Source organism: Plectrocnemia conspersa, unplaced genomic scaffold, assembly GCF_051122295.1.
Source record: "Plectrocnemia conspersa isolate PC_06_02 unplaced genomic scaffold, ASM5112229v1 ptg000013l, whole genome shotgun sequence".
In the NCBI taxonomy this organism is placed as follows: Eukaryota; Metazoa; Arthropoda; class Insecta; order Trichoptera; family Polycentropodidae; genus Plectrocnemia; species Plectrocnemia conspersa.
The window spans coordinates 18,685,168-18,712,231 of NW_028277177.1; the positions used below are offsets into that span (position 1 = coordinate 18,685,168).

Here is a 27,064-nt window from a genome sequence, read left to right on the forward strand (position 1 = left end):
TAATCAGCAGAGAAATTGAAATAAATATTAAAACAATACAATTTTGGCAAAAATCAAAAAAGGATAGTAATAAAAAATCATTTTATAATAGTATATTAACACCACATTAGCCTTTAATACTTTTAAAACACAGAAAAGCATGGAATTCGAAGCATGGAACGATTCGAGTTTGTGAAATTTTCAATATAAAATATTTTCAATATAAGTTTTCGTTCGCTCATTTACAAAAATATATTTATGATTTTCTCAACTATTCTAATTACCCTTATCTTTGCTTTGGTAATCAAAGAATTTAATTTATAATCAGATGAGAAGAAACCGCTCCGCGCGTGGGAATTGGCAGTTTGGAAAAATGTATGTGAGCTTTCCGCAGTTTTTCGGCCATCGGCCATCCATTTAAGATGATATGTGACTTTAAAAATGTTATATTAAGAACTTATGTTTTAATAAGTAATGCATGTTTTACCGTTCTTATAGTTCTTTAATATTTAAAATACTATGAATAATATTAGAAAATATTAGCGAAAATATTTTGCAAAAATAAATACAGAGAAGATATTTTGCATACATATATAATGATATCTATAATAGTATAATGTAATATTTAAATCCCATAGTATTATATATATTTTTAATTTATCAAAATTTCTCGAGAATTTTCAAGAAAATCTAGGAGTGAAAATGAGAATTCTTATTTCTAAAGAAATAAAAAATGTTTATTCACAATTGATTTGTGTTTTACTAAATCTGTATTTTGCATAAATATTAAATTATTTTAGTTAGTATAGATATGCGCAAATAGTGGACGTAAAAATGAGTTTAATTAATAATACTGAAATACCGATAATTATATATGTTTGGTAAGATAATCGGTACTTGGTGTACCGGTATTAAAACCTTGACGAGTGCAATACTATTTGTTCAGCTTACATAAATAAGACACATATATTATACAAATAATTAAGGTGTTATTTAATTTTGATTTATGTATAAGCTAGCTAAAAATGTATCTGTTATTATAAATTGTATGTTGTTTATATATTTTATTTAAATGGATATTTTAAAGGTAAAATACCATGTTATATAAATTAGCGGAAATTTACTGACGCAGGTTGTAAAACGCTCTCTGTCTATATAAATCACAAAAATCGCTCGTTGTAGCATTTTGCCTCTCGTCGGATATTTTACCGTAGTCTAATAAAAGATCGTTCAATTATTTTTTTTTTCGTTTTTTTCTTTAAAAATCCCTGGTTCTCCATCGCCATAATTATTAGCCATGTCGGAAAAGTGACGTTGAAACGTAACCGTTTTGCCGTAACTCGACCGGATATGTCCTTAATTTTCCAGAATGATATATTATCGCTCTCGTAAAAGTTGAATAATGTTTCTACTATATTTGCTATATTATATATATAAAAATCCATACGATCTGGTTTATATATTTATCAAAATTGCATCTATACATTCCCAAGTTTTAGTTTTCGTTCCTTGATTATTATACAAAGTCGTTAGGGTACCGCAAATTATCCTATTCCCAGAATTTGGTTAAAGCAAATTGGTCTCTTTACACCATCTAAGGAAGCTCGCTTATCGTGCCAGTTTACATTCTGTAACATTCGTAACCCACATTGAAATCGCATAAACTACGTGAAATAATTTCGGCTTTATTTAATATTTCACTATGCACTGTTTCACCTTTGTGACTGATGTATGTATTATTCACTTAAAGCTACATTTCCGACCTTTGTGAATTGACAATTCATGGAACTGAAGACGTTGCTCCTACTTTCCTTTCTAGACGCGCATATTACATATGTACACAATGATTAATTAATCGCTTTACCGTGTAAAAGGTTAATATTTAATGCATGGCTATTATTTGCATTTATCACTTCACCATATGGAGTGTGGCAATTCCTAATTTGGCTAGAATTACAATTTTATTTTATCAGTCAATAAAAGCGTATCATTTTTTGATGCAGGGTTATTGAATGAATTGATTAATGCAGTATTAAAATGTGCAATGTGTTCCTGTTATTAAATATAAAATTTACAGGACTTGTTTCATCACCAAGTGGTATTGATAGTTTAATTTATTTACTGATTTTCAACGATTACTTAGAAGACGTATTGTCAGATTTTATACAACTTTATTTTGCATAATTTATTTTCTAGAATATGTTTTTACATAATATTATACTTACGCATTTTTAAAAAATAATACAATTTCATATAAAACATCTTATATGTGTATATTCGTTTAGCTTTACATGTATTATGCGCATTAAGTACAATAATACTGAAAATGAAACCGATTGTAAACGTCGGCTTAACGAATCGTGATATGTGATTATAATTAATTAGCGCTTGATATATGCGCGTATTAAATTGTTTAATTTTGACCTACGAGCGTTTCCATTACGACTCTGTGCTTTGTGCAAGTTTCGAAGTGCTTAGTGAGTTTTACTTTGATTTTATCGCACTATAATTTATTGCTATTTTAAATGCAAAAAATATTTAGTTGATAATATAAAAGAGCTTTCAAATTAATTTGCGTAATATATTGCTTTGTATTGAAATATAGAGTCGTAAAAAATAATTATTATACACATGAAAATCGTTATAGTAAAAAAACGTTTAACGAATAGTTTGATTGGAATGTGAATTGATAATTGCTTAGATAAATTTTAATTTACGTAGTAAATAATTATTTAAATAAAAATTTAACCTAACCGTAACATGTGCGGGCCTACTGTGCTTTAACCGGTCCATTTGCGGACGATCCTAAGCCTAGACTCGTTTTCCTTTCGATCTAGCACTCGGATTCTATTTTTCTTTCCATTAACTGAAAGATCGTGTATTTAAACCCTTGGATTACATAGCCAAATTACTCTTTTTACGATTTTAGTTTGTTCAATGATAATTTTTTAGTGCGTATTCCTGATGCGTACCTATTAGTGGTGTTATATAATATTAATATAAGCTGTGGAAGCTCTGCTTCACCTAGTTTATTTCCTTTTGTTTAAGGCAATGGTGTAATCAATTGGTAAAATAGTTGAAGGAATTTAACGTAAGAAGTCGTGATTCATTATACAGAAATAGGTGGAAAGTCATCTGTGAGACTTCTATGACATAATCGATTTTTTTTTTGAGGCTTAACATTTTTTTCTAAGCATTCTAAATATTTTATTTAAATCCACCCGAACTTGTAGATCTTACACGTGAATTTTTCTATGTCCTCAAGGATGTCCTTGAAGCATGTCCCACATTTTTAATTTACCAAACCATCACATTTGATCTTTTTTGCGTCGCCAGATAATCGCCAAGATAATTCTAAACATCCGCAACTTCTTATTCCACACACGAACTACTTCTGCAAAGGAGATGTGCTCTCTTTTGTCTCTGAATTGAGACTCGCGTCACGTTCCCGATCCGCGCCGAAAGATACCAAACGCGGGACGGACGTAAAAGAAATATTCTCATTATTCGCTAGCGTTAACTTTTAGTTAGTAAAAGAGTAAATCTTCCCCGAAAACCAGAGTCGCTGATTTGGCAAATCCCGCACCTTTATTATCGAGTCTATGTATTAGGGTAAAACACTTGGAATTCCTGCTCCATTCCATTCCGAGAGACTAGTCTAATGTAAATCTTTCCAATTCGAAAGGCTTTTAGCAGCGCGAAAGCAACTGTTGAACACAAAATGAGCCATCCGGCTGGCACTCTTTGAGTTTTCCCCGAGTAACAAAATGGTAATGGATACTGCCTTGGATGCCATTCGAGGCTTGTTTATCGAACCTTTCACTTCACTTGACTTTTGTTTATCATATGTTTGTTTTTTTATTTTGCAGGACTCATTCGAACTCTGGCGGTACTGGATGCTGAAACTGTTGATCATTATTGGCTGACTGTCTGCGCTCAAGATCAAGGAGTTGTTCCATTACATTCTTGCGTTAAGGTAATTACATTGTATTATTATAATCATAATTAAAGTAGTCACTATAAATATGGTTAACATTTAAGATAAATACGTCACTGTATCTACGAAGTTATTCTCGTTTGAAGGTATCACAATCATATTAGTAACTAAAGAAAAAATACTATTACATTCGATAGTATTAAATGTAATCTATGCTATGAAAATCTCACATCCAAATTATTTGAAATAAGTCTTCAATCACTTTTGTTGGACTAATAGTATATTTTCACCATAGAGTCTCCAATTACTCGAACCATCAACCACTCGAGTATCGAATATTAAAATTTTAAAATACTCGAGTACTCGAGTACTTTCGAGTATTTACCAAATGTACCAAAATAACTATTATTCAAATTCGTGCACATATAAATAAATAAATAAAATACTTAGTATGTTAATTTTTACAATTATTTTAACTTCACGAACATACTTTTTAAAAACAATAATGCAAAAAGTGTCTCGAATTTAATATTACTGCTAACCTTTGGTTTTATTATTCCCGTTATGGAAAAAACCCTTTCCGTTGTTGTTGATGTTGGTCTTATTGTCATTAACGCGTTGGATAAGGCTTCTAATTTATATCTGTTCGCTTTTTATAGATATAAACTTTTTTGAACTCTCTTTTTATGTTCTCTTATTTCATTCCCTTCTCTGCTTTTCTCTTATTTCCTTCGACTATTGACAAAATAGCATTTTGTTATTCTTCTTGAATAGATTTTTTTTCTTAACAATATACAATATTCTACTCCTTCTGATTAATGCGAAGAATTTAAATCTATATCCTTCGATGATGTATTTGGGTGAATCCCTTTCACTCTAGAGCTAAACGGTTCGCAAAGAACTGACTTTACTTTAAATGCCTTTAAAACACACAATTGTTTTGATTTATATTTTAAGCTGAGGGATCAGTATAAACAATTTACAACACTTTACGCTACAACTGCAGTCATAAAACCTAAAAAAATTTTTTTTGATATTTCATATTGTTCATTGCCATAAATTAGATAAGTCGGGACTGTCGAACAGAAAATCCAAAATAAATTTCTCCGTCGTACCCACTAACATAGCCGACGACCGGAACTATGCAACTATGGAACTATGAAAAAATTATACCTGATAGTAACCGCTCTAGCTCGGGACTTCGGGCATAAACGCCAAATAAAAGCAAGACGTTAACCTTTACCGGACCGAGTTAAAGTTATTTTTGTTTCTGAAATATTTCAAAATTTTTTAATTTCGAGTATTAATCGAGTAATTTTCAAAATACTCGATTATCAAGTACTTGAAAAATAGACAAGTATACTCGAGTATCGAGTACTTGATTACTCGAATTGGAGACTCTATATTCACCAAAACAGTGACGGAATCCCTTGATGCTGGAATATTTATTAGTAGATATTGTATATATATTGCTTTTTAAAAGGTTTATAGTTCTTCAATGGTCAAAATTGGGCACTTTGCTCTTTACGTTATTTATTAATGACATCCATACGGCAGTTACAATTTACAGTTTTCTTCTGTATACCGATAATTTCAAATTATTTTAATGCATTAAATCAGTAGAGAACTTTTGCTCTCATTGTATATAGTGATTTAGATTCTCTGTAGAGATAGGCTTCCGCAAAGCGTCTGATTTTTAGTGTTACTTTATATCACTTTTCCTACGATCTTGGTTTTTTTTTTTAATAAATATTTATTTACAGATAAAGCAGCATTCAATTAAATATGACGATGAGAACGGTAACAGTAATTTTCTTGCTAAACTTGTCATAATTGGGTATTTTGTTCCTGTCTCGACAAAAAGCCACGCCATTGTATTTTTTATGTTGAATAGTTTAAAAAGATTGATGTTTTTTATTTATCCATACACTTATGTTGATAATGTTCATACATAAATAGTTATAATTTTTATAAAATAATTTAGCGCCGTTCATTATATTTAACGTAAGTCATTTCCACCATTTTTCATCTCGTCTTTGTCACATTTTTTCCATCGTCTTTTATTTCCTTATTGCTTTATTTGTCAGATTTTCGTTACACATTTTTCGCTATTACGACCGCTAGCTGTGGAGATCGTTAAATTTCACGGATCATTTATTTCTTTTTGGTTTTCGTGTCGTTAGTGCAACCGCTTTCTTTCTTTCTTTTTTCCTCTTTTTCTGCTTTCTTTACTGCAATTTTTACGTCTGTTTCCTTCCATCGAAAACAGCAATAGCAGCTCTCAACATTTTCCTGTTTGCGCTTGCATTTCCTGGCTGCAAACGTAAAAGTCGCACCGTTTCGATTCACAATTTACTTGCCCGATATTAACAAAAGGTTTCCAGTTTTATAAACATATATATTTGAAATATACCGGCACAACACAATTCACAATCGTCTCGATTGGTTTTCTTTCAAATCTTCGCTCGGCGTAGCGTTTTGCCTCTCGTCGGATATTCTATCATACCCTAATGCGATTTTCTCTTTCGTATCTCGTTATTTTCTCGCCTCGCTCATATTCTCCGGTTATCGAACGCCATTTTCGCCTTTCATTGAAATTTATGTATGTTAAATTATTCAAATGCGGAATAACTGTTGTTCCAGCGCGTTCTATCTCGAGCTCTTGAAATATCAAAGATTTTTTCTCTTGAAAATCCAAACCGAAGCCGGTGTTATTTTTTTTCATATTTATAACATATAGCCTGCACTGTACCCGTTGAAAAATCAACGGCGAATATTTAACATCAACCTACAATCTACTGTGTATAATTGTTTCTTTTAACTTGCAACAAACTGTAGCGCCGATCCGGTGTGTTTCAGCGCCACTGCTACGTTTTCAATAATTTTTTGAAGTCCAATAGTATGACATATGTGACAAAAGTAGTTTTACCTTTACACTCTATTTAAAAAATTAAATAGCTGTTTTTAACAATTATAAATAATCGTGACTATGAGATAGAGAGTAATGATGAAAAATTAGAATTAAATTTTCAAGCTTTTCCGAGTGGTATTTACCTATCAAGGTTTATAAATTTAAATTTATTCTACCCTTTATGTGTTTTCTTTAAATTATAATAGAATAAAAAATATGATTATAAACAAAAAGCGCCCGTGAGCCATTTTTACTTCACTAGATCTAAATTCCGGTGAACGTATTAAATAAACGTATAAAAAAAATATTTGAGTAAAGTCTGAGTAAAAAAATATAATAATGACTGAATCAACAGGTATAAATTTAATATTCTGTAAAACAAATATAGATTTAGAGCGTTTCATTTTTTTTTAAATAAAAATAAAAACGTCAAACCATACATTTAAAAGGGTTATGACAGCAACGAGTATGAATGCTCGAAATTATATGAACAATGTCATATTGTTTTTCTCGATAATTCATGAAGCATATTTTTATCTATTTTGATCATTTTGACAGGTAGTTTTACCATCTGGATCGATACAGCCAGAAACCAAAATTTCTATAAATAGGTGTACTTAAGCTTTAAATAATGCGGATCACAACGGCTACACTGGGATAATTCAATTTTACCGCAAAGGTTAAATAGATTTGACATTGCTCCTTTTGCCCTACCGATTTTTTTTACTTTACCTCTGGTTCATACCCAATAAAAAAAAACAAAAAACGTGAATAATGAGCTTAAGTATACGAAGTAGTGGACACTCTCTAGATAATATAGAATGTTTATTTTCTATTTATATTTTGTAATTAATCATCATAACCTCAGGTTTTTTTCGGTTGCTTATTAAACCCATTAATTCACGTCCCTCACATTATATTTTAACTATAATAAGTAGTAATTTAACTTCACTTGAAGATTTAGCGATTAATGTACTATAGTCTATACATCGTCCATACACCTAAACATCTCATTAGAACAACACAATCTTTTTTGTATCTATACGTACTTAACCAGATATTTATATTGCGGTGTGATGATCCATATTTATGTAAAGAAAGTGTGATGAGCTAGAGGCGCGAACGAAGATTCTCTCACAATAGGAAAAATAGAGAAAAAAAGTGGAAAAGCGTCTCTATTCAAAGGGGGGTTGAAACGCTCGTAATGCCGACCAGCCGACCGGACGTTAATCAACATTCAATTTTGAAAGCAAGAAAAACCGCAAATCCCGCTGTACTAAGTAAACCCATTCATTATATTTGCTTTGAAAGAGTCGCGCTCGTCCGGAGATGTTTATTTCAAATGTACATATATAATATTTGTGTCGAAGGAAAGTTCCAAGTCTTTTTCTCTTATTTTGTTACGGCGCGATACTTCAATCCGACCGTGAGTTTTCACCCCCAACAAATGTCATTCAAGTGGTTTATTTATACGATCTGCGGAGACATTCCTCATATCAAATACGTATATCATGTATAACACATATTTCCAAAGCATTTTATTTTGGGATTGACTTTAGAACACAACTTTATTTAGTTTTCAACACAGTCACCATGGATTTTAATGCTTTTATTACGCTTATTGATTACCACGGCATGAAGGTCTTTGTCTACTATATTTTTTGGCACCCAACGCGCGCAGAGTTTCAAAGTTTTCGATTGCTTTATCTTTCGGCAACCGTTTTGTACATTTGTTTTAAACGAATTTTCTTAATCTTTTGAATTAGATCATAATTGACAACGGATAGCCTTTTATTCCTTCTTTTATAATGAACTTCGCGCTATTGGCATAAACAAAAACAAGTTGATCAGTTTTTCTTTTCATACATGAATAACAACTAACAACGCACCTGGCCATTTTAAACGTTGATAAAAAAACTAATAGTCCAAAAACTTGATCATCAAATCAAATTCATCTTTATAATTTCGTCAACAAAACGATCGGAATTTTGATCGCGTAAATCTATTTCATTGTAAAATTGAAAGTTATTTTTAAATTTATTCATATCCTTTTATAAAATAATTTTGTACCTTCATATGGCTTTGTTGAAATGAAAACTTATAGGGATGAATTCAAAACTTTTTTTACAAAAATCTGACATATTATAATCAGATGTGTGTTATTCGATTTTGCTTTAGGTAAAAATCGGACGATTGTTAAAGTGATAAAATAGATTGCTACTCTAAATAGTACATTTACGAAAGCAGATAGGCGTAGATAAACCAGCTCATATAACGAAATAGAACGGTAAGGCTTAGATGACTCATTAAAATTTTGATTAATGAGTCATCTCTTATCTTACCTCGCCGTGCCATCGGAATTTCATTATTTTTCAGTCCAAATTCATACGTCTCATTGCCAGAGCTCATGATGACGTAAATAATCCTGTGTTGAGTAGACATGAATATATTTATTTTAAAACATGTAACAGCTAAAGCGATGCGAATTTCTGATCATCCAGTTTAATGAATTTTATATGTATACACTAAATAGAAAATATTGAATTATTAAATTCGTATTTTGGTAAATTTCACTGTATTACTACCAATCCTCAGATCGCGGATGATATTTGGTGCTATCGGTGCATGGACTCTTGTACCTGGCTGCTAGAATTAAAACAAATATACATATGTAGATATAAAATATTAATAGCGTTTAAATCAGTGATGGCGAACCTATGATCCGCGGGTCAGACACTGACCCACGCAGGCTTTTTAAATGACCCACACGTTGATTTTTATATCATAAAAGAGAGGACAGACAAATCAAAAATATTAAAACAATAAAGTATATATATCTAATGTCGAATTTATAAAAAAATATTTCCATGTGAACTTGCTGATTTTTTATCTTATCACTTCGCCTGTGTATAACGTACATGGTCGTAAAACGTCGTGTTTCGTTCTTTTGTCGCGAAGCGCGTATGACTCATGACAGTTAGTCATAAACTCGGCGGTTAAAAAATTAAAAACAAACGATACAAGTTCCAGACTATATCAAACATAATGGTTTGATAAATATGGTGTGATTGAATAGAATAAAACGACTGTGTGTTTAATTTGTAACGAAAAAGTCACTTCACGTACATACAACGTAAAAAGACATTTTGAAAAGTTGCATTCTAATCTCGCGCTTTCAACATATGAAGAAAGAAGAGCATATTTTTTACAAAAGAAAAAAGATAATCATTCTCAAACCAGTGTTTTAAAAACTTTTTTGATCCCAAATAATAGCATTACAGCTGCTAGTTTTCAAGTTGCCCATTGCATTGCTCGCCACAGGAAACCTCTTTCAGAATGAGAGAAAAAGAAAGAATCATTTAAACTTTAAATGATTCTTTTTATAATAGTCTATATTTTACATATTTAAAAAAAATCATATTAAATTTATATTTTTCATTTCAGGTTTACATAGTCGTAGAAGATGAAAATGACTGTGTGCCCTTAACCATTGAGAGTTCTTACACCGGCTACATCAGTGAAAATGTTCCTGCCGGTCGATCTATCATGCAACTTGAAGCTCAAGACTGCGATAAGAAAACCAGCACCTTATCCTATAAAATCATATCCGGAGATACTCATACCCTTTTCAACATCAATTCGTCTACTGGTATTATTTACTAATTAAATATTTGTTTATAAATTAAATTAAATATTAATTATTCGTTTTTAGGTATTATTTATAGCAGTGGTCGTAAGATAGACCGTGAAATACAATCTCAACACTGGTTGGAAGTTCAAGTTTCTGACGATGGTGCTCCACCGTTGTCTTCGACCACAAGAGTGCTAATACAAGTTAAGGACGTCAACGATCATCCACCGGAGTTTGTCGAGCAATATTATTCGGTCAAGATACCAGCTACGAAACGTCAAGATCTAAACTTCCAGGTAATGGTTATGCTTGTTTGTGAAGTGTTGTTGCTCTAACGATAAACATATGCTGTTTTAAATTACATAATAATATTGACAATGTGGAATAATTCAGAAACATACATAAGTATAAATATATGATAATTTTAAATTTCCTTAAACTTAGAACTAATAATATTCCAATTATATTAGTTTATTATTGTATATTATAAACTCCTCTTTACAAAAGCTATTATTCTAAACTACAAATAAATACTATATTAGATGATTACAACTTTAAATGTATTCACTGAGAAGAGATCCTAACATTAATATGAATAATTTATGTTGAAATCAACTAATGCTATCATTGTTATAAAATAATAAATATCTGCTAAATAGTCTATTGATATACTTTTAAAAAAATAATTTATGTGCACAAAAGATCTCCTCTCAAGATTAGTTATTCTTCAGTAGAAAATGTTATTATGCTTTCTAGGGATAAAATTGATATAGGTACACATAAAAATACTAACAGATTTGGTTTTATGTTATGATCGCTTTTCGCATTACAAATTCTCCCCATTTTTAATTATCGAAACAAAAATTAATAAACCCATTTTTGTCGAGTTTGTAAGCATGTTGGCCGCATATTTTTTGGTTTTGAAATTTATGAAATTAATGCCAGAACGAACCGGCTGATGAACAATCGCCGGATATGGAAGGTTCTGGAGATAATACGTTTGAGGATACTGAACCCTGGGAGACTTACAACGGAGAACCGAAAGGCATTTCGTTGTTTAGGGTAAGCTCTGGACCTGCACATATGCATGATGGAATAAGTGTAATGCATATACCATTGATCAATCATCCATAACAAACACTGAGACGGGAACTGAGAAACTAATCCTCGAAACTGATTATGCATGGGTTCTACCGATCGTCATTTTCATTGACTAATCATATGCATGTTAGATATATAACTAATCTACTAATTTTTTATTCACATTATATAATGAATATAAACACTTATTATTATATAGAGATAAAGTACATTCTAAATAGTAGTATAAGAATATAATCTAAATTAAAAAAAAAATTTTAGTAACAGTCAATTAGATATTTTATTAATAATTCAATGTAATTAAATTAATATTTAATATAAGCTATACAATGTTATATTGCAGATTATATATTTTATTTAGAATTAAAGTTTTAATAAATATTTTTTATTTTTAAAATACTCTACAGAGTACATATGTATGTATTTGAGAAAATGTGATAATGGTAACAATTACAGTAAGTTCGCGATCGTGATCGATAGTTTTTTGCAAATTTGCTACCCTTAAGGTACGCAATTAATTTTAACTGATCAGACTTTTAGGGAGATTTTCAATTTTTTGCTGATTTAATACTATTGTCAGTTCATTATCACCCTAGCACTACAAACAGATCTTAGCCTCATACAAGTTCTGATGCTGAGTATTCAGAAGTCTCTCTGAACCGTCTAACAAATGAGCTCCTCTTAAGCTTGGTAAAGTTAGTCACTTTGTGGCCTACAAGTTCTTGCAGAATAGCGTGATTAGGTTTTTCAAATAATACTTAATTAAATAAAAATATTCTCAAAAGCCTAAACGATATATTCAAAGGGCAGTACTTGGTTGGCAGGATTACTTATCATTGCCTATCCTTAAAAATCAAATATTATCAGGTATTAGGCTACCTCTATAATAGCGTTATCACCTTCTTAATTTAAAAATCGATTACTTAATGACACACCAATGAAAATCACAAATTTATTCTAGCTGCTAAGCGAGCTTAAGAAACAGTACAAAGATAAAAGACATTAGCTCCTTTCGTTTTAATATGATTTTTTATTGATCGTCTTGGAAAATATGATCAGAAAAATTTACAGTATTATTATTTTCCATTTTTTCTCTACAAATAAAAAATATTAAATATTAATTATTTAAATCTTAATGTTTAATATATGCTACATATAAAGCAATATATCATTGTTTGCGAATTATACATTTCATGTAATGGTTATTCGATTTTATTATAAAGTTCATTGTTTCATTTCATATTTTTTTGAAATGCATGTATTTCATTGTAATAATTTTTTCATCTTATAATTTTAGGTGATTTGGAATTATGTTTATTCATAATAGAAATCAGCAATGTTAATTTTATTTTTACTACAATTAGCATTTAACAAACTATATTAATATATCACAAATTATTTAACAGGTTTTAGCTATAGATGAAGACGAAGGTGAGAACGGAAACATAACATACAGTATTAAATCCGGAAAAGGAAAAGCTAAATTCCACATACATCCCAAAACTGGCGTGATATTCAGCAACACCAACTTAGAACCTGGAATATTCTATGAATTAAATGTAATTATAATTATGAGATTTGTGTGATTTATTAAACTGTATAATAATATTTGATTTCCTTAAAAGGTCCGAGCCATCGATAATGGGATACCATCTAAAGCTCAAACTACCCGTGTTGGTATAAGCATTGTGAACATTCCGAAAGAATCACCGCATGCCCCTAAAATCAAAGCGTCGTCACAAACCGTCAAAGTCACAGAATCTGATAAAGCCGGATTCCTCATCTCTCTTATACAAGCTACTGACGAAGACAACGATACATTGTGGTACAACATTATAGGTATGCTTAGAACTACTTTATTTGTTTTATTAAAAGTCTTGTCACTTCTGAAGATGGTGATTATCCATAGACTTATTTGATATTGTGTATAGTTTTGCGTTCAATATATTTTATTTAACCTTTGCCAGCTCTCTTGTTTACTTTCATTAAACACTCACTGAGAAATACTGTATTTTACGGCGTTTATACTGTGCACAGTCGAGTTTAGTCTCGCATTTGTAGAACAAAATCATACATACATAATAGTGCAACGTTCGGAGTCGAAGCAGTAATGAAAAACGCCTACATTATTTTTAACCATTACAATTCTAACTCAAATGACATTATCCAGGATATACTGTGTTTTAAAATGTCGGACTTGCTCAATCTATTGGTATTTTATTTTTAGTTGTAGTGAGTTTGTGCTTTTTTTGTTTACCATTTTATCAAGTAAAGCAGATTAAAAGTCTGCAATAACTCATAAAAATTGAAAGTACAGTTACTGTATATATGAAAAAATCTTACAACTTTAAAACTTCCCTTTTCATATATTCAATGGCGAACCGCACCTAATTTGCTTCCCATAAAACTATTACGCTTAAGTGTCACAATTTTCAGTATATAAAGCAAAATTAATAATTGTGTATATTAAAAATATTTTTTATTTTAAAGATGGAGATGAAAACAATGACTTTTTCATCGGACAAGAGAATGGCAACGTTTTACTCGCTAAAAAGCTGATGTGGGAAACTAAAAGTAATTATACTCTGAACATCAGTATCACAGATGGCGTTCATGTTATTTATACAGAGGTTAGTATATCTTTTAATATTAAAATATTATTTTACATACATAAATTTATATCAATTTAATACAATTTCAGTTGAATATATTCGTAATGAATGACGTGAATGAGCAAGGCCCAGTTTTCAATCAAAAGGAGTACATCGTCAATATCTCAGAAAGCTACTCTCATTCTGATCCCATCGTTCACGTGCAAGCATCCGGGCGAGACGTTCTTCTATACAGTATTCTAAATGCTCAAAATCCTCTATCGCTAAAAATTTTCAAAATCGACTCTCTAACCGGCGATATCATAATCAAAGAAGCTTTAGATAGAGAGGCTTTGGAGCATCATATATTAACAGTCATGGTTCGAGATCAAGCTTTAAAATCTAAAAGAAGTTATGCAAGAGTGTTAATAAACGTGTTTGATCACAACGATCATCCGCCTGAATTCAGTGCTAAAATTGTTCAAGGAAAAGTTTACGAAACATCTCCTGTTGGAACAGCAGTTGTAAGAGTATTAGCGAGTGATAAAGATAAGGGTGAAAATGCTATAATACACTATTCAATAAGCAGTGGTAAATATATTAATCGTACGGTGATTTATTATCATTATTATAATATATTAATTTTACTATGTTATTTTTAAGGTAATATTGGAAACATGTTTTCAATCAATCCGGAAATGGGTGATATCGTATTAACAAGAGAATTTGATATAAATAGTCCTTTGGAGTACAACTTACAGATCAAAGCATTTAATCCTGGATCGCATACATCATCACCTTCAATTCCAGTTCATATAATGGTTACAATGGCAGATAATGCTAGTCCAAGGTATTAAAAAATTGAGCTTTGAAGCTCCTTAAAAGAATTGCTATTTATTTTGGTTGTATCTTAATTAAAACAAATATTTATTCAATCATTATAATTACAGATTCTTAAAACATGAGTGTGTCGCTGAAGTATATGAGAACGAACCACCAGGAGCTTATGTTGAACACATCGAAGCAAAAAGTACATCATCATTGCTATTTGAAATTCTCGATGGAAATATAGATGACGTTTTTGTTATAAATCCTTCTACTGGTGTTTTAACTACGAAATTTCCATTGGACTTTGAAAAGATTCAAGTTTATAATCTCACAATATCTGCCACAAATATGGTATGTAGTACTCATTTAATATATTTTTATCTGTTTTATATTAATTTTTTATTTATTAAATTTAGGGTGCTGCTTCTTCTCAGTGCACAGTCATAGTTCATGTGTTGGATAGAAACGATAATCCACCACGCTTCTTGAATTCTGTATATTACGGAAGTTTACCAGAATCTGCTCCGATATTCTCGCATGTTGTTTGCAATAACAATACGCTTCTTGTGCTATCGACTGAAGATTTAGATTCTGAAATGAATGCCTTAAGAAATTATGAAATTGTCGAACCTATGGCGAGCGAATACTTCAGCATTGAATCAACTACCGGAGCTGTAAAGATAATCAAAGAATTAGACTATGAATTAATTCCATCTTTCACTTTCCACGTGACTGTAACAGATTTGGGAAAACCTCGACTTTCTTCGGAAACAGTTGCCGAAGTACAAATATCCGTTTTAGACGTGAATGATTGTTCTCCAGTGTTTGAACAATCCGATTATAACGTAACATTACTTTTGCCGACATATAAGAACGTAGCTATAGTCACGGTAAAAGCGAGTGATCCTGATACCGTTCATAACGATACATTGAAATATTCCATCATCGACGGAGACAGTGAGAAGATATTCGCCGTTGATTCTGTGAAAGGAATCGTTACAATCTTACATCCTGAAAAATTAAAGACATACCATATTCTACACATCAGGGTCACAGACGGAAAATATTCGAGCGTAGCTCGTGTGATTATAAAAGTTGAAAAGTCAGAGAGTTCCGGACTTATATTTCAAAAGTCACATTACGAAGGCACTGTAGTTGAAAATTCAACCAAAAAAGTGACCGTTACCATTGTAAATGTGTTAGGAAATGTATTGAATGAACATGTTGAATTTACAATATTAAATCCGACTGAACTATTTACTATTGGTCGAACGTCTGGAATCATACAAACGACGGGAGTTAAATTTGATCGGGAAGTCAAAGATAAGTACTTATTGATTATTGAAGCTAAAAGTTCTAGTAGTTCTTATGACAGAGAAAACGACAGTCCGAGAGTGGCTCACGTTGTAGTGAATGTGACGATATTGGATATAAACGATTTTTGTCCAATGTTTGTCAATCTGCCTTACTATGCTGTTGTGTCAGTTGATGATCCGAAGGGAACAGTTATAACAAAAGTGCACGCGATTGATATGGATAGTATGGAGAATGGCGAGGTTCGATACGAAATGAAACGAGGACACGGTGAATTGTTTAAGGTATGCCGAAAAACTGGTGAAATATCTTTGAAGCAAAATCTTGAAGGACACAATAAAGAGTATCAGCTCATAATCGGAGCTTACGATGGAGGTAAGTTTCATATTTTAGTTTTCAAAATTGTATTTTTAATTATTGCCTTTTTTAATAAATATACTTTGAAAGTAATTCAGCGTTATTCGGGGTTAAAATATTTTTAGTTCAATATACTAGATGTCAAATCACAGCAGAATTATAAATTTAAATTCGCGCTTCATTCTCATAATCTCGTGCTTTGCGTTAATATTATCTTCTCACACGTATAAATTGTTTAAAACATCAAGAGGTTCTGTTCTCACGTGGCGAGCGGGCTCAGATCACTCTTTGCGTGACATGCGACCCTTAAACAATATTGGGCTTCGTGGTTTTTGTAGATTATAGAATATTATTATAAGGTAGTTCAGAAGGCAGTTGTTCAGAAAACGAAGATTTTTAAACAAAAATTAAAAAAATATAATAATATTTTTTCATTATAGGTCTTTCACCATGCTCCAGCGAAGCAGTCGTAAATGTTAAAGTTGTTGACCGTTCAATGCCAGTTTTTGATAAGCAGTTCTACACAATGAGCGTCTTGGAAAATGTCGAATTACAAACGCCATTGGGAGTTCCGATGCAAGCTTCTTCTCCTCTCGGAAGAAAACTTATCTATACCATAGTGGAAGGAAACGAGCTCGAAGAGTTTGCTCTAGACTTTAACACTGGTATTTATATTAATCTAAAATATTTTTTCCTACCTTACAATATTTTTATATGGCCACAATTTTTTTGCCGTTATGCTATGTAATGTGTAAATATTGTGTGCTACACAGTTGTGCTTATTATATGTACTATTTGTACAAACATATAAATTATATCTATAATTTTATTAAGTAAGTAAATGCATAAACAGTTAAATGAAATTTAATTAATAAAATTAACGAACGGTATAAGGGTTGATTAATGTAGTGGAGGTTTCCTTTAAACGGTCTAACACAACTTTATTTAATACATATAAATAATCTCTTCAGTGTGTATAGACTCAATAGTTTAATCAAGTAGGTAATATAATAAAGTAAAATAGTCTTCCAAATTAGGTGTTATTTATCTTAGATTATATAATTTGTAGAATAAAATATTTCGATTTTAAAAATGATTACAATAACTGTTATGGTAATTGTTGAACCTGTACTCATACTAGAGATATTTTATATTAAATTTATATTTAACATTGCATGCATCGTGCTGTTGCTTTTTGATTTTTCTCAAAATCTATTTATTATACATTGTCAATTTTTTATCAATATTTATATATGTTGTTATTCTATCTATTTTATATTAATGTTTAAAATGTCATGCGATACATTCTACACAAGATAAAGCAGAATACAGGGGGACAAAAACAATAGGCATATAAAAATATAAACCTATTTAATTATTATTTATAAAAAAATAAATAAATAGAAAATAGACTAAATTTATGTTTATCTCCCTCTTTTCCACAGCACCCGACAGTTACAATGGTCCTTGTGAGTATCTATTTATTGTTGTTGATCTAGTTTCATTCTTGTGTGATGTGCTCCTAGCATCTTATTACCAATCACTTTTGCCACATTCATGGATATTCACCTCCAGTTTATTTTATTGATATATTTTTAATTAAACGCTTTCGCTGTTGCTATACAAATAAAGGTTTTCGCTTTTTAAAATCCACATAAAATATGCCAATTAGCGTGCCACTATAAATTTATATAATATCACGCTGCTATGTATTCAACGGCTTTGATATATTTTGCTATTTTATATGATATAATTTATTAACAAATTTTTGCATCGAATTAGGAAGGCGAGTCAGCAAAAGCAAGTAATTTAGTACAAGGTATTTGGATGTCATTATGGTGTCCAAATTACTAAATACTGAATTATTCGACATGTGTACCAATATTTAAAATAAATTCATATATTGACGGTCATAGTGAATGTAATTGTAACTATTTTGTATACTTAACATTTTAATGGTAATCAAATAAATTTAAAACACTACAGGAAATGATTTTTGACAATATTAGTAAGCTAATAATCTAGAGCAAGTATTCAAACGATTTAAAAAAAAATTCAAAAGGAGTGCAACAAAGGGATACCCTGTCGCCAATGTTTTTCTATATTGCTTTGAATAGAATAAAGAAAAAAAATCAACTGATTTAGGTATATGATTTAATATAATACAAAGATAAAAAAGCACTAGCTTAGTCATTTTGGAAGAGTTATAGCTCATTAAGTTTATAAACTACTACAAACAAAACCAAATCTAAATTTGATTAGCAGGTGAGAAGAATTATAAATTGAAAGTGTGTTGTACGGTACTTAGTAACAACATTTTAAATATAGGCGTCCAATTTTCAATAATGATATTCATATATGTACGTGCAGTGTTGTTGTCACTGTGGTGCTCCATCGTCTTAGTCTCCTAGTTAATCTGTAGATTAGGTTCAACTCTTGGAGATTCAGGGTGACTCCTTGACTGGACTAGAATGGACGGCTAATGTGAAAGCAGTTGCTTTACTGGGCTTCTATGTTGTCTGGGCTGCTTCGGTGTAAGCTTTGCTTGAAGACGGTTCAGGTTGAATTTTTGTAGTGGAAGTTCGGAAGTTCCGAATGGAATTGAAGTAATACAGCAGTGTTCTGGCTTATATACATTTGGTAAAGCGGATGAATTGAGGAGGAATATTAGTTTTTGTCTAATACTTATTAGGCTTATTGGCATATCGGAACAGGTAAATTTTGTTCGAAATTGTGTAAATCTGGCGACAATGGTTATGCTCTGGAATGTTGCAATTAGGTGAAACTGTGATTGTTACCTGTTTGTTAACGATATTCAGGGCTGACTTTTTTTGTTGTGGTATGATCCAATTATTTTTGGTGCACAATCAATCTAGCACAACCTCGCCACTATTGTTCTCAATGAAAGCCGAAAACTGCTACAATTCGTAATAACATACATATTAGTTTAATAACGTTTATACAATCAATTTCAACGCTACCATTATGGTTGTTCCGTATAGTATTTTTTTTACTCTTATCAATGACAAGCAAATATACTAGTAAAATGAGTAGAATAATCCATAGTGCTACTGAAATCCAGTATTAATGTAAAATATATTGGAATATAAACATTAAAAAATATTAGCCTATTGATGCCAAGCATGGAAAATGTCTGTAAATCTTGAGAGGTTCAAAATAAAGTTATTGAGAAGATCCTTGAAACATATGCAACTTATAAGAGATAAACACGAATCATTTAAAATATATGAATATTTCTCTTTATTGAATATAAAAACATACTATAGTCTATTTATTTTCAAGAGTCAGTGCGCAAGAACATTGTTTAACGCGTAATCAAAATGTGCTCTTAAATTTCTGCCTTGTGATTGGTCGTTCTCAATGAAACGATTGATCTTACGGCGAACGACCAATCACAGGGCAGAAATTTAAAAGCATGTTATGATTACGCGTTAAACAATGTTCTTGCGCACTGACTCTTGAAAATAAATAGACTATAGTGAAGAGAGAACCGCTCGAAAGACTTACTATTATTTTATAAGCTGCTCTGGCAGAAAACAAGTTAGAAAGATATTCACTGTGACGGTCAATATGAAACAATATAATTAAAATCATTATGTATTTTTATAATAATAATTTATATAACACGTTTCAGAGTTCTTAAAATTATACAATAAACACATGCTTACAATACTAAACTAAATCTTCCGTATACTATTGGAAAAATATCTAATTAATTGGATTCTTCATTTCATTTGCTTCATCATTTTTAATAAACCAAAGCATGTATACTAATTTCGTGACTAATTTTTGGGAAACAGTGATTTGATAAGTAATGCACATTGCTTTTAAAACCTTGTTGAATCACTGCTATGAATAATATTTATAAAATTGCATGATTATATATATTTATTTATTTGATGATAGTAGTTTTAGAATTACGTTGTTTGAAAATAGGGTAATAATAATGATGACCGTAAATAATTATAAATTTTTTATTTTATATTAAAATAAACCACAAATAGGTAAAGTTTATCATAAACATAATGTAAAGATTATTATTTCATATTATATTAAATTAATACATAGATTAAAATGTAGAATTATTATTATGAATTCAATTTAATAGGCATGCTGTTTGCTGCTGAAGAATTAGACTATGAACAGCAAAAAACGCACCAACTTGTCGTCCGTGCTACAGACAGTGTTACAGGAATATATGCAGAAGTATCTGTATCTATTGTGGTAGAAGACGTCAACGACTGTCCACCAGAATTTTCTTTAGACAGTTACAACATATCGGTTTCTGAAGCCGTTCCTTCCAGTACACTTCTGATGAAGCTGGACGCGCACGATAACGATACTGGTATTGTATTATCGCACGTACATATTTATTTTCCAAGTAAAGTACTAATAGCTATGTTTAATTATATAGGAATAAACAAAGAAATATCATACAGTATATCACCAACATCAGGGAATGCAAGTTTGTACTTCCACGTCGATTCAGATGATGGTAGTATTTATTTGAAACAGTCTTTGGATAGAGAAACGATCGGTGTTCATCACTTCACAGTCGTCGCTACTGATAAAGGAGTGCCGGCTCTTTCGAGTACTGCTCACGTTTGGGTCACAGGTAATTATTAAAGTAATCTTGAAATTTATCTTTTATAATAAATTATTACAAACATATATTTTAATTACAGTATTAGATATGAACGATAATCCTCCTCAAGTAGAACAGCAGGTTTATAGCTGTATTATATCTGAACATGCCGTTAGAGGACAGTTTGTTACTCGAGTAGCAGCGAGTGATCCCGATATTGTCGATCAAGGACATCTTTCATATTCAATCATCAATGGAAACGAACAACAGGCTTTTTACATTAACAACACAAATGGTATGTTACTATATATTGCATAATAGATAAACATTTTCTATAAAATATTTACGATTTTCAGGAATAATTAATTTAATGAACATCCAAAAGTTTGGTACTTCGCCTCTTAATGTATTGAACGTTTCAATATCAGACGGTGTTTATACAACGTTTAGTCTTGTGAAAGTCGCTCTTAGTCCTGCAAATAATCACGCGCCTCGTTTTACTCACATCGTTCAAGAGGCAACAGCTATGGAAAATCAACCATCTGGTCTTTTAGTCACCATGGTTAGTATAATATAATGCTACATGTTCTTATTAAATTCTAGAGAAACTATTTATTAATAATATTTTTAATTCAGGTACGTGCTACTGATGAAGATTTCGGTGATTACGGCATCGTCTCGTATTCAATACCCTCTAATTTATTGAAGAAGACATTTGTAATTGATAGTGTCAGTGGAGAATTAAGAACCGTTATTAAATTAGATAGAGAGGTGACGAAAGAATATGAAGTGCCTATAATGGCTTCGGACGGAGGCGGAAGACCAGCTTTTACAACGGTTAGGGTTAAAGTCGGCGATGAGAATGATAATGCACCACAATTTGTATTGAAAGAATATAAAGCTGCCATACATTCTAATTATACAAAAGGAATAACAATACTGAAGGTAATTAATTTCTCATTGAAAAGTACATATTTATATAAATACAAATTAATACATTTATTTTTAGGTCAAAGCTGTAGATTCAGATGATGGTTACAATGCAAAAGTACAATACACAATATACGAAAGGAGTACAAAGAACAAAGCTAGTGAGCTATTTAGTATCAATTCAAATACTGGTGCTTTGTCTTTAACTCATGGAGCTGAATTACTTGGTTAGTGTTGTATAACTATGCATATATCATATATTGCTTAATATATTAAATATTTATCATACTAATTTATTTATTATAGAATCACAAATATTCCAATTTTGGGTAAGAGCCACTGATATTGGCAAACCAGCTCTACATTCTGAAGTCACCGTTGAAATTTATATAATGGCTCCGGAAGATAAAGCCCCAATATTTGAGAGAAACCATGAGCATTTCTTCTTGCTAGAAAGCTCTCCACCTGGTACTGTTATCACTCGATTAAAGATGGTTTCTGAAGTAGCTACAACGTTTAGAATCGTAGAAGGTCTATTTGATCCCGAACTCTTTCGAGTCAATGATCAAAGTCAATTAGTTTTAGCCGGTAAATTGGATAGAGAAACTAAAGACTCGCACGTGATTGGTATATTGGCCGAGACTCAAAGCAGTCCTCCTTTGTCAACTTTAACGGAAGTAACATTGACTGTGCAGGATGAAAATGATAATTCACCTGTCTTTCATTCTACTCCATATATTTTAACTTTGGCGGAGAATATTGAGCAAGGAACATCAATATTAAAAGGTATTACATATAAACTTTTAAAGTAATATTATTTTTTGATATAAATGTAACGTATTTAATGTTTTTTTTAGTAACGGCTCAAGATATTGATCTGGGTTCAAATCACGAAGTGAGATATTCATTCGGCCCTGATATGGAAGAAATGGGAAATGTGTTTGCTATAGATCCGTACTTAGGTTGGATTACTTCACTTGTAGAATTAGATAGAGAACTTCATCCAGAATATAAATTTCAAGTGGTAGCGACAGACAATCCTCATCAAAAACATGAAGAAAAAGTTAATCCAGTTAGGAACGCCAAGAGTAATGTTATTGTACGGTTGAAGGACTATAACGACTGCCCTCCAGTATTTACTAAAGATCATTATTTTGCAACGATTAATGAAGATGCTCGTCCTGGAACTGTAATAATTCAATTGAAGATAACTGATGCCGATGCCGAAGAAACTCCCGTAGAATATTACATTACTAGTGGCGATTTATTATGCCAGTTTCAAATAAGACCAACTGGAGAAGTTTATATTACAAAAATGTTGGATCGTGAATCAATTTCAAAGTATGAGTTGAATATAATTACCACAGATGGAAGACATTCTGCAACAACAAGTTTAACGATCGACGTTCTAGATGTCAATGGTATTAAAATATTTACATATTAAATACAAAACATAAACGATAGGTTGGGGCAAAAGTATGCACCAGGTTTTCGATTTCATATAGCAAAAAGAGTTAGAATCATGAAATAGATGCATCATAATACTCATTAGTAAATTTATATCTTTAATATTTCTTGTAATAAATATTCATGGAAGTTTATACATGCCATCAATTATATCTGAACTGGATTCGATTAACCGCTGCACATTTTTATTCCATTTCCCTAATTTATAACGTATGAACTGTTATTGCTAAGAAACAAGAAATATAACTCAATTTAATTTTTTACTGTTCTTTAGTATTAGTAACATATTTTTGTAATTTTCAGATAACCCACCATATTGCCTTCATCACAGATACAGAAAAACTATTTCCGAGGGAGCAACAATTGGCACGTACATACTCAGCATCCTAGCTTCAGATCGTGACTTGGAACAAAATGCAAAATTGAGATACTTTTTGTCTGGAGAAAATGCAGAACATTTCACGGTAGACAAGCAGTCAGGAATTGTAAAAACGGCCGTGATTTTGGATAGAGAAAAATATTGGAAATACCAACTGATTGCTCACGTTCAAGATAAAGAAAAGACACATTGGGAATGCTCATCTGAAGTCGAAATAATCGTAACAGACATCAACGATAATGCACCGCAGTTCCTTTTGGGACAATATACGGTCACTTTAGCGGAAGACGTCGAAGTGGGAACTCTCGTAACTAAAGTACACGCTTACGATAAGGATTTGGGAATTAATCGAAAAGTGCGTTATTCCCTCGAAGGTAATACACAGGGACAATTTATGATTACTCCCGATAGTGGCATTGTTACAATACTATCACCGTTAGATCGAGAAACGAAGAGTTCTTACACAATAGAAGTGCGAGCCACTGATCTCGGAAGTCCAACTCAATGGAGTCAAGCTACTGTTCAATTGACTGTCTCGGATATTAACGACAACCCTCCAGAATTTGCCACTAAGTACTATTATGCAATTGTACCAGAGATCGATTCCGTAGGAACGGAAGTCGTTCGAGTTTTAGCTACATCTAAAGATATAGGAATCAATGCTGATATTTCATATTCGATAATAGGCGGTAATGAACATAAAAAGTTTTCAATGGATTCGAAACAAGGTGTTATTAGTATATCTGAACCGTTGGATTATGAGAGAGCAAAGGAATACATGTTAACTATCCAGGCAATAGACGGTGGCAATCCACCATTGAGCAATCTTGCTTCTGTAAATATATCTATTACAGATAGTAATGACAACGCCCCCATCTTTACATTAACATCTTACAATACCCGAATCAAAGAAGATGCTGAAGTGTTCGATAAGATCTTCCAAGTAATAGCGAATGATATTGATAGCGGAGTCAACGGTCAAGTAACATATTCCATTGAAAGAGGCGACCGAAATAATCAATTCTCGATTGATCCGGATACTGGTTACATTTCCGTAGCCACACAGCTCGATCGAGAAACTCAATCAAGCTACGTTTTGGAGGTTCACGCCAGAGATAATGGCATACCTGTTATGTCTAGTTTTGTGATGGTCAACATTGAAATATCAGACGCTAATGACAATCCACCGATCTTCTCTCAATCGAATTATACAGCTGTGGTTCAAGAAGATAAATCTTTAGGCTACATGGTTCTCAAGTTTATCGTGCACGATGCAGATATCCATCCAAACGCTGCTCCGTACACTTTCGATTTCCGAGGTGGTAATGAAGCTTCAGCGTTCCGTTTAGAACAAGATGGGATTCTCAGAACAGCGGCCAAATTCAATCACAAAATTAAAGATAATTATCTACTACAAGTTCGTGTTTTTGATAATGGATCTCCTCCGTTATTTTCTGATGCATGGGTGGTAGTCAAAATCATAGAAGAATCGCAATATCCGCCAGTTATAACGCCAATAGATATAGGTATAAATTCATATATGGACGAGTATTCCGGAGGAGAAATTGGAAAAGTATATGCTACAGATCAAGATCCTTATGATAAATTGACTTATTCTATCGTTCCTGTAATTGGCGTTATGTATCCATCTCCTGATTTATTCCGAATTGATGAGAATGACGGTACTTTGATAGCCTTACCTCGCTTGGATATAGGCGATTATAGAATTAATGTGACCGTTTCAGATGGTAAATTTTCTGCTTCTATTGTGGTAAAGGTTAACGTGGATTTAATATCTGAAGACATGTTAAGGAACGCTGTCGTTATCCGGTTTAGAGAGATCGGTGCTAAGAATTTCGTTTTAAGTCATCGTAAAGGATTCATTAGAGCTGTGAGGAACACCTTAAATTGTCGATTAAAAGATATTGTTATTGTCAGTGTACAACCATCATCTGATGACGTGAATGTGGTTAATCATAAAGAAAGACGAGCGATATGGTCTCATGATAATATTACAATTTCTAAATATCGACGGAAGCGTCAGATTATTGCACATGATTTAGATGTTTTATTTGCTGTAAAAAAATTCTCGTCACAGAACGTCTTGGGATATTATCCTTCAGAAGTGATTAGAAAATCTTTGAATTCTAACATACAAGAATTAGAAGAGTCTACTAAATTGGCCGTGGAAGAAATCGTCCGTATGAAATGCAGTTCTCATTATTGCGCTTATGGCCAATGTCAAGATAGATTTTATCTTGATATAAGTAAAATAATGCCAATAGCTACAGACGTTACAAGTCTTGTATGTCCGATGCACTTCCATAGAATTGAATGTAAATGTCAAGATGGCTACGGTGGCGAAAGATGCGAAACAGTGATCAACGAATGTGCTAGAAATCCATGCCCTGAAAGCAAAAAATGCTTTCCTGATCAAACTCTTCAAGGATACAGTTGCCAATGTGTCGAAGGACACTCTGATGCTAAATGTGGCATAGATATAACTAGCTGCCAGGGCGAAAATTGCTTCAGACCTAACAATCCAGCGTTCTTCGGCGGAAAGAGCTACGCTCAATACAGAATCGGAAGAGAGACCGTCAACGGAAAAAAACTGTTGGAAGATCAATTGATTCTATCGTTGAAATTCAGAACATTGAATCCGTCAGGAACTTTATTGTATGCAGCCGGAAGGATAGATTATAACATATTGGAAGTCCTCAACGGAGTTGTGCAGTATCGTTTGGAATTGGGTTCCGGCGAAGGAGTCGTGCGAGTCGCATCAATTCGTGTGTCGGATGGAAAATGGCATGAAATCAGATTAGAACGGGATGGTAGCAGTGCACATTTGACGGTCGATGGTAAATATGTGGCTCATGGATCTGCTCCTGGAGAAAATGGAATATTGAATTTGTATTCTGATTATCTATTCCTTGGGGCCGAAGTACATCAACATCCCACCATATTAGGTATGTAGTAATTGTTTTATAAAAATATATATGAAATTAATGAAAATTAATAAAAAATATAAATTTT

The 27,064-nt window shown here is 31.9% G+C and overlaps 1 protein-coding gene across 5 annotated transcripts in view; it reads left to right on the forward strand.

Moving 5' to 3' along the window:
* LOC148227490 (fat-like cadherin-related tumor suppressor homolog) overlaps positions 1-27,064 on the forward strand; it is a 415,262-nt gene that overhangs the window by 381,746 nt on the left and 6,452 nt on the right. For 2 of the 5 annotated variants that reach the window (XM_088201228.1, XM_088201225.1), the window contains exons 5-26: positions 3,849-3,955; positions 10,272-10,476; positions 10,540-10,754; positions 11,404-11,520; positions 12,966-13,118; positions 13,185-13,398; positions 14,050-14,189; positions 14,261-14,741; positions 14,814-15,000; positions 15,101-15,329; positions 15,395-16,667; positions 17,090-17,314; positions 18,095-18,118; positions 20,779-21,015; positions 21,085-21,285; positions 21,356-21,550; positions 21,612-21,817; positions 21,892-22,200; positions 22,265-22,412; positions 22,492-22,971; positions 23,043-23,606; positions 23,956-26,997. In XM_088201228.1, coding sequence (XP_088057354.1) covers positions 3,849-3,955; positions 10,272-10,476; positions 10,540-10,754; positions 11,404-11,520; positions 12,966-13,118; positions 13,185-13,398; positions 14,050-14,189; positions 14,261-14,741; positions 14,814-15,000; positions 15,101-15,329; positions 15,395-16,667; positions 17,090-17,314; positions 18,095-18,118; positions 20,779-21,015; positions 21,085-21,285; positions 21,356-21,550; positions 21,612-21,817; positions 21,892-22,200; positions 22,265-22,412; positions 22,492-22,971; positions 23,043-23,606; positions 23,956-26,997 — 8,952 coding nt within the window. The remainder of the gene's footprint in view (positions 1-3,848; positions 3,956-10,271; positions 10,477-10,539; positions 10,755-11,403; positions 11,521-12,965; positions 13,119-13,184; positions 13,399-14,049; positions 14,190-14,260; positions 14,742-14,813; positions 15,001-15,100; positions 15,330-15,394; positions 16,668-17,089; positions 17,315-18,094; positions 18,119-20,778; positions 21,016-21,084; positions 21,286-21,355; positions 21,551-21,611; positions 21,818-21,891; positions 22,201-22,264; positions 22,413-22,491; positions 22,972-23,042; positions 23,607-23,955; positions 26,998-27,064) is intronic. The other 3 variants (XM_088201226.1, XM_088201227.1, XM_088201229.1) reach the window with 3 other exon arrangements.